This window comes from Haemaphysalis longicornis, unplaced genomic scaffold, assembly GCF_048455015.1.
Source record: "Haemaphysalis longicornis isolate Haplotype H1 unplaced genomic scaffold, Haemaphysalis longicornis Haplotype H1 scaffold_12, whole genome shotgun sequence".
NCBI classification, from domain to species: Eukaryota; Metazoa; Arthropoda; class Arachnida; order Ixodida; family Ixodidae; genus Haemaphysalis; species Haemaphysalis longicornis.
Window position 1 is genome coordinate 31,740,344 of NW_027526225.1, and position 13,007 is coordinate 31,753,350.

The 13,007-nt window shown below is 40.8% G+C and overlaps 1 protein-coding gene across 1 annotated transcript in view; it reads left to right on the top strand.

The window, feature by feature from the left end:
- LOC144162548 (receptor-type tyrosine-protein phosphatase T-like) overlaps window positions 1-13,007 on the top strand; it is a 229,376-nt gene that overhangs the window by 183,121 nt on the left and 33,248 nt on the right. The window contains exons 26-31 of the mRNA XM_077693134.1: window positions 1,834-1,913; window positions 4,721-4,896; window positions 7,832-7,919; window positions 8,678-8,754; window positions 9,806-9,842; window positions 10,070-10,167. Of these exons, the coding sequence (XP_077549260.1) occupies window positions 1,834-1,913; window positions 4,721-4,896; window positions 7,832-7,919; window positions 8,678-8,754; window positions 9,806-9,842; window positions 10,070-10,167 (556 nt within the window). The remainder of the gene's footprint in view (window positions 1-1,833; window positions 1,914-4,720; window positions 4,897-7,831; window positions 7,920-8,677; window positions 8,755-9,805; window positions 9,843-10,069; window positions 10,168-13,007) is intronic.

The window sequence follows — 13,007 nt, forward strand, 5'->3', positions numbered from 1 at the left end:
ATAAAGAGCAGTGACCGTATTACTGTAATCCCGTACCTGGCCACACTATAAAAAGGGAAATGTACCTTTTACAACGGAGGGAAATTACCTTTTACAACAAAAACTAAATAAATAATTTTAATTTATGTCACAAATATCAAACTACACTGACTTTTTGACACGCATAAGCCAGCTGGGAATTGCAAAAGCGCTTGTTAAAAGCTTGATAGTCTGAAGCCAGTTTTTTTTTTGCCAACGGCAAATTTATTCATTGTTTGATTATGCGGTTTAACGCGCCGACGCTACAAAGGCGATGAGGCACATCGTAGTGAAGGGCTCAGGAATAATTTTGACCACCTGGGTATCTTTAACGAGCGCCGAAATGTCAAACACACGAGCGTTTTTTTTTCTTTTTCGCCTACATTAGAAAAGTGGCTGCTGCAAATGGCAAATTCGAGATTTTAGATGCAAAATATTAATCTTAGTGCTGAATTGGAAACTTCTTTTGGTGCCCAAGTTAACAGCCAAACATAACTGCGCACGGGGGAACAAGTGGTTTTGTGCAGGATTTTTACGAGAAGGCCATGTATAGGTTTCTTTTTTTAGACAGTCTTAATCCTAGTGCAATAAAAATATATATGTTGCATACGATATTCATATGTAGTAGCGCTGAAGGGCGAAACAAAATTAAGGAAGACCGGCTTCGTAAACAGTAGTGCTTTAAGAGCGCAGAAAGAAAACAATAACGGACAAAAAGAATAGAAGCGCTGACTTAACACTTCTTTATATGCTTTTTGAATCACATATCGAGCCCGAGAGTCTTCAGGGGGAAGTCAGAAGTGGCACAATAAATTTATGCACTGCCTGAGAGTCGATCAGTACTATAGCTTCAAGGGGTGCCCCCCTGTTTGATGCGTTGCTTAGAAACACAGACTATGTTTCGCGGCATGAGCCAAGGAAGACGCTCCACTGTACCACCTGAACCGCGCCTCATGAGTTTGTTTCTCATGCAAAATTGTTGCACTAGAACTTTAAACTGCACCAGTGACAGTCATCTTTCATGAACCTACACAGAATTTATTATGGAAATATTCGCGCATGAGTATTGCCGGTATGAAGACAAACTCAATTCTTCCATAGGTCGGTTATCGCAGGCCTAGGGTCGTTTAAACTGTCACTCTATGAAGGTGTCCTAGAGATGGAGGGAAATGTTGTTTGTTAAAAAAAATATTTGCACAAGTTGAACAGACGGGTCGTCCTATTCAAACGGTTACCATGGTGGCCCAATGCATCTGTTGGTCTATGTTATATTCCATATTTATTCGGCACTAATTTAAAGGTTAACTATTCACCGCACCATGTGATACCTTGTAACAAATCTTCCAAGGTCTTCAACCGGAAAAATGTTTTTCGTCAACTTAACTTGCATTTGGCTGGGTAGTCCCAAATTCATTTCTTCCTTCCAGTAGCCCAAGCCAAAAAAATATCTTTATGGTTTCCTTCTTGCATTTATTTCTACACGAGTTCGAGTGAGATAACCCGGCTAGTAGCATTTCATATTTTTCAAACCGCTTTGTTCAAATACGCTCGTATGGGGGAGCTCCCCAGGGTGTTAGATATGTCATAACTGAAAAAAACTATTTAGACGTACTTATGGAGAACGCCTTATAGTACGGGTCACGTAATGTCCTACTGTTATTGCACGCAGGATAAAGACAATATATCCTCTCGATGCGGTTTCCAGTTGAGCAATTCTGGCATTGTGGTTAGGAACACCTGTTTCAAAAATTTCCTGTTTGTTATGTTCAGCTCCTGGGATGTTGTACCATGTAATATTTTTTCGCTTCATTCTAGCAAGAAAGAAGTTGTGGCCTACGGGTCGAAGACTCCCTCGAAGAGATCCCTCAAGGGGCACCTATCCAGGCTGTCTAAGTGTAAGCGCAAATTTTTCTGTGTTGCTGAACCCGCTGTCATTCTTTTCGTACTAACAAAAGTGAAACATTGATGTAGTAAAAACGTAAACCTGGTTTTAAAAAGTATTTCAAAACGCATTTTTCGTTATAAATTATAGTGGCAAAAGACCATCCGTGCGCACTAACAACAGCGGATTCCACGCAGAGGTGGGAATCGACGTAACTCGAAACTTCCTTTATGACATACCTGGGTTGAAATAAACTTGCGTGGCGCATTTTTCGGGCGTTTCATTGTGCTTGGCGTAGAAATACAAGATGTAACGGCAAGCTTTCGACGACTCAACCTTCCTGGCGAAGACGCCGGCAGTTCCAAGCGCAGAAAAAGGGATACACAAATGAACCGGGTTTTTCAGTGGCTTCCCCGGGCGGCCCCTCGGGTTGTGTCAAACAAACATAAAGCAATATAATGTATGAACCGATTTTGGGGCATAATATTTACTCAGTTATTTTGCACAAAAAAATGTTAAGTATATTTAAATCGTTCGAAATAAGGTCTCTCTAAACACCGTGCTTAATGCCGCATGATGTCTTCACTGTTTCGCAAAAGGCGAACTCGAATATTGTTCCAGCTTTCACGAGATGGACTCACATGCGTCGAGTCTGCATAGAGCACCGAAATCTTTACTTAAATGTACGGCGGGTTGCTGTCTCGTTTGTTGGAGGACCATCGGCGTTTTGTCACCTCAATTCAAAATGCATGAATTTTATGTGTATCTAGGGCAGGTGTGACGCTTAGTTAATGAACTGAAACCATCATATCCACCACATTGCAGGTTTTAACCCAACTTATGGCTTCACTATGTAGAGCTCTTGCATTATGCTACGTTTTCTTGTTTATCACCGCTAATTTTAACCTCCAAGATTTCTGCATCCATATTGTGATAGTGAGCGATGATGTAAATAAGTACAGCCGCAGCGGTTAAAGCTGGGAAGATTGAATTAACGGGACACGGGCGGCGCAATCGCTACGCACGGTGCAACTGCTCAAGAGGACGATGCTAGAGAGTGTGCCAGACCCATGCTATGTTTCCGCCCTGGAAACTGCGATAACCGAAATATCCGTGCTTCAAAACCCGCATAAAAGCGGGGTTTACGTGCGCACCAACGATGACACATAGCTCGGGCATTTGTGTTCTGACTCCGCCCCGTTAAAGGGGCCGTTTTTTTTTCTTCCAGCCTCGCGCAACAAACAACGAATGTGCCAAGCACCCTTGTTATAGTCGAAGTCATAGATAGAGGAGCCGCCTGTGGTGGTTTTAACGTTCTGGTTTTTTTTTTTCATGCGTTGCTGTACATAACTTGCAGAAATGCATGTTGTAAATGTGAATATCCGATTAAAGTCGTTTTGTTGTAGTCTTTGTGAGTTGGTTAGATTTTATCTGGTTCGAAATTTAGCATTTAAACAAGATCCTTCTTTCGAACGCTACCCTTCTTGTTTTGCTACGCGTGCCTTGATGTTGGCTTTGGCGTTCTCTGCATGTTTTGGCACTTTGGAGTTAATACGCTGCCTGTTCTAATTATTGCAAGAGTGCTTCAAAAGGGCTACTTGCATGTGGTGGAACATGTGGCACTATTTTTTTCTTTCATGTTGGATGAGAAGGATTTGTTGCTAGCTACTTCTTTCTGTAATATTGCTTTCATTATCGTATTCTGCCCTCTTTTTTTGAAGAAAAGAGAAGTTCGTTTTTTTATAGAAAAGAGGGAGCCGAGGCAAAAGGCGGTTAAGCCTGAAGAGGCCTCGGTACCATAAGACAGTACACAGTACAGATATAAACACAAAAACTACTTAGTACATACAAGGTGCATCCATCAAAATACAAAACTGGTATACAAGCACTTACAAGTATACAGAACATGTGCACAATAATAGTCAAATACAAGTTGGTACATGTGCAAGTACTATTTCTTATATACAAGTGAAATAAAGTAAATCATTCGACCCAAATATTTGTGTGAAAAAGATGGAAATATTTATATACACTTAGATCCATGTAAACACATACATACGCATGAATCTCGAAGACCATAATTACATTTTACATTAGAATTTCACCTTTAATCAGATGTTGTTTGGTCTTTCCTTTTTTTAGTTCGGCCCTTCCACTGCCTTGCAACAACTTCGTGGGCTCAGTCGTACTGTACCTCGAAATTCCTATACCTTAATTTTCCCCAAGTAAACAGAATTGAATCCAATCGAAAGACCCATTTTCAGCACTTACTATTCCTTCGTTGAAGACTCAAATTACTTTCTAGAAGCTTTCCCTCACTAGTAGATCACATCTAATCTTCAAATTTCACTTGTATACCATATGTAGATCGGCACGTGCATTGTAAATACAATTTTCAGTGCAGCTCTGCGCATCGCCTTTTTTCCGTACGTAATGAATGGGCCCAATTACCCGCAGCGGTGGCTTAGTGGATAAGGCGTCGTGATGCTGAGCCCAAGGACACGGCTTCGATTCTCGGAAACAGTGGCCACTTTTCTGATGGAGGTAAAAAACGAAGTTCCCCGTGTGTCGAGATTCCGGTGCACGGTAAAGAATCCCAGGTGGTCAAAATTAATCCGGAGCCCTCCACTACGGCGCGCCTCACCACCCTGATTTAGCTTTGGCAAGTTAAGCCCCACAATCCCGTCCATTCGAATGTGCCCATTTCAGTTTCACGCTCACCTAAATCATTGTCACGTTCTGTAGACAGCGTGATCCTGCATAAATATTCTATGCTAACAGTTTTAGCTTTTACAAATAACGATGTAATGCTTGTTTCAGTGGACGAAAACAGCATGTCGGAGTCCCGCATGACGCTGAACATGGAGAGCAGCGACTCCGTTAACGTGACAGCGGTCCCGAACGGAGGCCTCCCGTCAAATCCAGTGCCCGTGAAGCGCCTTCAAGAGCACGCTATACAGGGCCAGGCACACGGAACTCTCAAAGAGGAGTACATGGTTAGTGCAAAGGGCTCCATTATCATTTCTCCGCCAACTGTGTTGTGGCTCGTTCTAGGGCTGATAGGTGCACATTCTCTAACATGGTTTGAAACAGAAAAGAGTATGGTAAAACACACGCTTTCCGGCATCCCAGCCCATTTTTAGATGTTCTCTTGCCATTGCGCGATCATTTTGTTGTACGGAAAGCGTTGGGCTTTTTTTCTCAGTAAGACAAAATGCCGGTGAAAGAGCACGTTATTGGCCAGGGGGGGAGGGAGGGAGGGGGGGGGGGAGTGCTGCTTACGTTATTTACTGTTTCTTTGGATGGTCTAGTCAGAAAATATTTACAGACCCCATTCGAGAAGTTTTTTTTTTATTTCTGTGGCATTGTTAACTACGGTTAAGACACTGCCTTAACGACTGGGGTTGCTGTGAAGAATCATCATCCTTTGTTTTGTTTTTGTTTTTTGTTTTTTTGAAAGTTAAAGTTTATTTCATGAACGCAATACAAACATATTGGTATACAGACGAGGGTCCCAGAGTCAGAAGCCTGAAAGGGGACCCTCGATTTTGAATACGTACGATAATTGCATAAAAGCAGCAAATAGGCACAACAGCCCATCGGTTAAGTACGCAGTGTAAAATGATACCTACGAAAATACATAGGAAAATACAAACGAAAATACATACACTCAAAAAGGTAGCCGGACCAAATAAACGAACCAGTTCAATCAATTCGTGAATAAGAAATAGGAAACAACGTCACATGAGAACACCAGGAAAATACGCAATAGTTAAGAACAAAAAAAGTTATTTACTACAGCAAAACAAATTCTCTGGGATTTTTTTAAAGCAAGCTAGGGACGGGCATGATTTAATAGCTATTGGCAAATTTTTTTGAAATGTGACAGCTGCAAAACAAGTGGTTTTCTTCCCATAATTAGTGTGAACAGTCGGTAGTAAGAAATTGTTATTTCTTGAAAACCTAGTGGCGCTTTTGCCGCGCAACATAGTGACATCGATAAGGTTATATGAAAGGTTGCAATACAGCAATTTGTAAAAAAAACATTTTAAGTTATAGTGAAATAGCGCTTTGTTTGATAGTTTGTCATTCTGATGCAGAAGCCCTGTGGCAGAGGAGCGACAGGAACTAAATGTTATGATGCGAATACATTGCTTTTGAATATGTTGCACAGATGAAACGTGAGAAGAGTATGTGTTGCCCCAAGAGACAATGCCGTAATGAAAATGGCTGTGAACGAAAGCAAAATACAAAGATAATAAAGCTGTATGAGGAAAAAAGCGGCGAGCTTTAATTAAAGCTCGTATGCCGAACGCCGTTTTCTACTTGAGATTAGAAAAATGAGAAGAAAATGTAAGGTGAGGGTCGAGGTGAATACCAACGAATGTAACATCGTCGCAAGTTGTGATTAAATGAGGTCCAAGGTTTGATTCCGGAAAAAAACGTTATGGGTTTCTGATAAGAGCTAAAGACCATGAATTTAGTTTTTTCAGGGTTAATCCCTAAATAGTTGTCACGGCACCACTTTACAACGTTAATTAGTACTGCATTCAAGTATGCCATGGCACAAATTACTGATTTATCAGATGAAGAAATGGTTGTATCATCCGCATACAAGACGCAATGGGCAGAACTAACGCCATCCGGATGGTCATTAATATACAAAATAAAGAGTAAAGGACCTAGAATTGACCCCTGGGGCACACTTTGGTTAAATGTTCTAGTTTACCTGTTAGAGTATTGCCTGTCAAGTAAATAGTTTTTCAAAAATATTACTGGTGGTCCTGTTATGCCGTAAGCTTCAATTTTTGAAAGAAGAAGTTATGATTAATCGTGTCAAACGCCTTTGTAAAGTCCAAAAAAACTGAACCCACAAAATTTGCAGAGGCAATAAATTTTAAATGAAATCCGTTAGGAAAAGTAATGCTAGGTTATTCGAACGTCCAGACCGGAATCCGAATTGACATGGATTCAGTATATTAAATTTTTTGAGGTAGCTGTTCAGACGTTTGGCAAATATCTGTTCGATTAGTTTGCTTATACAAGAAAGAATGGAAATTGGGCGGTAATTGGATATTAATAACCAGTCCCCTTTTTTGAAAACAGGTACGACTTTTGCTTTCCTCAGAAAAGATGGAAACGTGCCAGACTTAAAGAAAAGATTTATTATATGACTGAGTGTATATGCGACTGAATCGGAAACTAGCTTCAAATGACGAATAGCAATATTATCTAGACCTGGGTTAGGGTTTTTCAGCGTACCAAACGTAGGGAGCACTTATTCTGCTGTAACTGGAAATAAAAAGGATGATTGGCTAGCACGCCTCAAACCAAGTTGTACGTTAAAGGACTGGGCGTATTGTTATAAATGGACGAAAAATAGTCGCAAAAGGCATTAGCAATGTGAGTGGGTTCCGTCAAGATTATTCCATTGTGGGTAATTTTTGGTATTGAGGCATTACCTGTAGTTGTGTTAAGGAAGGTATTCAGCAGGTTTCATTGTTTTTTTTTCTCATTTTTGTGTTTAGAAAATTCATTTTCATAGTGCCGTTTTTTGCCCGTTTTAAGAGAATGTTCAGGAGGCCGCAGTATTTCTTGTACCACTTAGCTAAATTGGAATTAAAGAGCTGTCTCTTCGTTTTCTTGTACAGATTATCTTTTTTTCGCATGCTTACTAACAGCCCTTTAGTCATCCATGGATTTTGCGGATAACTGAATCTTTTTTTTACATTTAACCGTCGTGGTACTTAATTAAACGGCTTTTAAGAATTCACAAGAAAAGCCTTTCAGTGCTTCCTCTGCATCATCTATCGAATTGATGACAGACCAGTCGGTCGCCACGATAGTGTCGCCACGATAAAGCCATCGATGAAACTCTACCACGAAAATTTACCGCGAAATGTTTTTTATTCGCCCAATTTTCAAATTCAGACCACTCCAAAAGGACAACTTCATCCGTGGGACATCGCCAAGAAACAAGAGAACAAGTCAAGGAATCGTTACGGCAATATACTCCCGTGTAAGTTAAACGCCGTGCAACCGAATCCTGTCCAGGATAACCACAGCGTCATTTTTATTCAGGCATAGTTTCCTGTTTTTAAAAAGCTTTGAAACTGTGTTGATACCTACTCAGATATAAATAAACGGAAATTCATCCTTTCTGCCACAAAACTATTTAGCTTCAGAAAATAAAAGGAGCTGGAACGCACCGGCTGATAGGTGAGAATACATACTACCTAAGTATCAAGCTGCTTAAAATATATACCTAAATACTGCACGACCTTTTTGCATTAGTCTTTTTAAGCTGTCTAAAAAACCTGTCACTTCTAGACTTTACTGATTTTTAGCTAACAAACATACAACACAAATGTACACATTTTTTAGGAATAGCCCTTTTTTCCCATCAATCTAAGCACCCAACTTATCTGCTTCACGCCTTTAAAGCACCACACAACTATGAAACTCGCTGAAGGGAAGCATCCGGACTTGTCATTTGTCCCCTTATCACCTTTAGCGCCCATTAAAATCACTTTGACTCTCTTTTTATGTGCCCGACTTCTATGATGGAAATATTGGTGCTTAGAGCTAGTTTTATTGACCGATCCCACATAGAATTACAAAATGCCTAACCTCCAAGAAGAAAGCAATCGACAACCGAAAGAGATATGTTCACATCTCAAATGAGATTAGAGCATCCATACACTCGCGCATGCACGATAAAAACATAACTTATACGCAGCAATCATACACGTACTGAGCTTCTTCTGTGAATTACAGATGACCACTCACGGGTGATACTTGCTCCACTGCCTGGTTTTGAAAACAGCGACTACATCAACGCGAACTATGTCCCGGTGAGCCCATAGTACCTACTCTGGGGATCCCACGTTGTGCTTTACTTGGTGGAACCTGAGCACATAACCAAAAGTACATCCAACTGAACTGACAATATCTGTACTGAATGTCTCAGGTAACAGCGACCGCGTTTTTGGTGAAGTAAGTGGAATGAAGTTTTAAGACCTTTCTCGGTTACCGCGTCTTGTCTAAAGGATGCAAGGTGATAGGTGTTGCAGTAAATCACATGTTCAATCTACATTACAGCACGTCTACGCGCAAACGCTCACTGACGTCAACTTGGAAAACCGTTGCTTGCGACTTTGTCGTGTATTGAACACATGTAGCCATTTATTCCCTCTTTTAGTGGACGTCCATAAAGTTACTTCACAAGTAGAGCCGAGTTGTGGAGAACACGCCGCCCGCCATTAGCAGTTGCTCCACAGATTGGTGTCAGTCAAAATTATTGGCAATGTGGTTCGCACTTGGTTATTTCTTTAAAAATTTCATGTTCGGTATTTTAATAGAAATTTACTTCTCTTTGTTAACGGACAGTTTTCTTGGGTAATGCAAGGTCGCAATTTGTTAACCACCTGTAAGAGGACTATTCAGTATGTCGTCATAACCGAAATCTCCAAATTGTCAAGTATGGCTGTGCGTGAAGCAGATTTCGTGAAAAAAATGCGCATAATCGGCTGCACAAACTTTACACCACGGAGTACACATTCTGAGGTTTAACCTAATAAAAACAAAGATGTTCTTAATCTGCAGTGCCTTTGTAACCCTGAGTAAGGTATTCGATTTTGTATTGATGTTGGTTACAAATTGTCGTACACTTTTATCTCGTTGGTGCAACATAGAATTAGCAGATCACGTAGTGTCTTGTGCGTCTTCGTACTTTTCACCCTATATGCTAGGGCTTCATAGCTGTACCATTGAAGAGGTGTGTTTCAGGAGAGTATTCCGAACAAAAACAAAAAACCTTCATGGTTTGGGCGTTCAGTCATTGCGACAAAAGACAAAACTTCAGGCTCTTGGAATTTACCCTCTTTTCTCTCCTTTTCCTTTCAGGGGTACAGATTTCCGCGGAAGTACATCGCAACCCAAGGTAAAGATCTTTTGGTCAGGCATGGCCTTCTAAACATTAAAATTTACAGCACACGTAGGAATAAAACAGATAAAGTAGCTTTATTAATTAGTATTAATAGAGGTGTTTTTGCTATCATTGCTGTTATTGCTATCTTTCACTCTCATTGCAATCATTTGCTATCATTGCTATCATTTTCTGTTATTTGAAACATTGAAAGAAGCCTGCATTCTGCTTTGACCCTATAGGTCCGAAACAGTCCACCCTTACTGATTTTTGGCGGATGGTTTGGCAAGAAGGTTCTTGCAAGGTAGTAATGCTTACAAATCTCAAGGAGCAAGAAAAGGTGCGTTTCTGCTTTTTGTTTTTTAGGTGTTAAAAGGGGGCGTGAAATTTGTGGATATGAATGAAAAATTGGGATCATGCGTCGTCGGGAAAATTATTATAACCATTGCTAGATGCCGCGTTGTATCATGTCAAGTAACGTAGCTTAGAAGATGTACTTAAGTAGTTCTTTCTCACTGCTAAAATATCATCTTACCCTGATGCAGTGGGACCAGGTTTTCATTGCACTAGAATTGCTGTTATCTTCCCGAAAGCTTTTACTTCAGCACTAGGCCGGTGAAGGCAGAGGCATGTGTGTTGGCAGGTGGTTGGCTGTGCCGGAGATTTGATCTTTCGTTACTACGCCTATTCAAATCAATCACCGGTGATCGATGATTTATATTGCCTATTTATACATATTATAGTGGTTTCTCGTACACCTAATGCGGCTAGTGGTTAGTCTAGGCACTGCATTTTTAGAATCAGTTTAAATTTTCCCGCTCCGGTGACATTGATATTTTTGACGGCGTTTTTTGCGAGCTGAGGTGCGTGTGTTTTTGAGGAATGGGGCGTGGCTTCTGCACTTGACAAAAAGTATGCCGCTCGTGCTTAGGCTGCATTACCGTAATTGCTTTTTATCAAAAGGTGCCTGGCAAGTCAAGTATCAAGTAACGTTGTCAGTTTTGTATTCCGAGAGCGTTGAGCCCTTACAAAAATGACTGTTCCGATCCTATTAAACTTGTATAGAGTTCTTATAGAGTCTAAAGGAACTCATTAGAAACTCATGGCAGACTCATGACCTAACGAGTCATCTCTGTAAGATCTCTAAAGAATTTCAAAAAAAGACCTCCCTATAAAAACTCACTCTCCCCATCTCTATAAGATCTCTATAGAAATTCAGAAGAGGCCTCCATATAAAAACTCACTCTCCTCATCTTTATAAGATCTCTATAGAATTTCTAAAGAGACCTCCCTATAAAAACTCACTCTATTCATATCTACAAAATCTCTATGGAATTTCAGAAGAGACCTCCCTATAAAAACTCAATCTACTCAGGCTCGATAAAGATTCTATACACATTTTACTGAACTCGTTCAATAGCACTTCTATTGAGTCTACTCTATGAAAGCTGTTTTGAATTTTTGTAGGGTCTTCACTATAGCAAGTAACTCAATATAAGCTCACTAGAAATTTAATTGAAGTTTTAACGTGATAACTCAAGAAAGTTTCTGTTGGCTCACTTAGAAGTTTTTCATCCAAGATTTTTCGATGGAGGCAGTGCACGGAGAATGAAAATGTCCGTTACATATGCAGGTTAAAGGATGCATATACCGCGATCACCAAATTTGGAATCTTAAAAAAATGATATAATTTGCTTCAATAGTTTGTGGAGGTCACTCCCAGCAATTTTGGCAGCTACATAGAGCGGGGCCGGAGATGCATGTCGAAAATCAATTTTAATTGCCCCGCCGCGAGAGCTTGCGGATTGCCACGGCACTAGCAAAAAAGGCGAAAGATATTAATTCCCTGCTGGTTTTGCACGTACGGGTGATGTCAGATCTGAAATGCACTAAAGTGACTATGCTTGTTGGTTTAACGTGATAGGGAAGTGCGCTGTAGTCCCCCATCACATCCGATCTAGCTACCCCGTTCCGGAATGGGAAGCACTCTCCGGCGCTGTTGTTATCAGTGGTCTCGTTTCGCCAGGCAGTTTTTGTCACATATATGGCATCGTCAAATCTTGCAAAGTGAGAAAAAATGAACGCTGTATATACAGGCTTTCAAAACCAATTGAACACAAACATCATGAACAAAAAGTGAACTCTATTGTGTTCCAATTAAAACTTAAATCCGGTAAATAAAGCCTAATTACACGAATTTTCAAAATATTTTTCGAATTATATTTATATAAATTATATTTATATTCGAATTATATTTATATAGAAATATTTCTCTGCGGTCTCGAAATTATATTTCGAAACCGCAGCGATGGCTCAGAGGTACAGCACTCGCATCGTATGCGGGAGGTACTGGGTTCGAATCCTGCTACCGCCGGGCCCCCACCGGTTTCATTAATGGGTACAGGCGTCCCTGGTCGAGTGCGGACCCTTGAGAGGGGAATCCACGCCTGGAAAGCTGCCTTTGCCCTATCGAGGGGCCCCTGACCCTTGTCCATCTGGCGGGGCCCCCGGCCATCATGCCGCGTTGCGCCATGGAACTTTTTTTTTTCGAAGTTTGAATAAGTACTCGATAGTAAAAGTCTATTGAACCTATTTGTCCCATTTCAATAGGAACGCGGTGGCCATAATAACTTTTGAAACTCTATAGGCAGAGTCAATAGAAACTTAAAAAGAAATCATTAAGTTCTTTCGATAAAACTCAATAAACTTTCAAAACCAATGCGATAAAAATTTTTGTAAGGGAGAGGTGATAATTGCTTGAAAATTACACCAGCTATTCACTAGAGATCTTTGGTTCGGAGAAAGGGTCGCTTTATTCTGCCAAAGATTGTTTCTGCTGGTCTCCCGCGTGTCCAGCAAGTGTGCTTGGCATTTTCAGCTGGTTTCCAGCAGTTTCGGTTTCATTTTTTTTTTGCGAACTTTATATTTGGCGCTACTACGCAGTTACCCAACTACAAGCTCATTTGCCATGGCGCCTCCGTTGCCCGATACTGTTTTTCGAAACAAGCACGCCACTCGCGCTTCCACTTTACCCCCGCCTTACTTCTGCGATAACAGCTTCCGCTGAAAGTCGAAAGATAACACCAAGTCGGCGGATCAGTTGAGACGAGGACAACGCTTCCAATCGACCGGCACCGCCAGGTGCTCACCGGCCAGTTTCGGTGTTTCATACGAGTACAG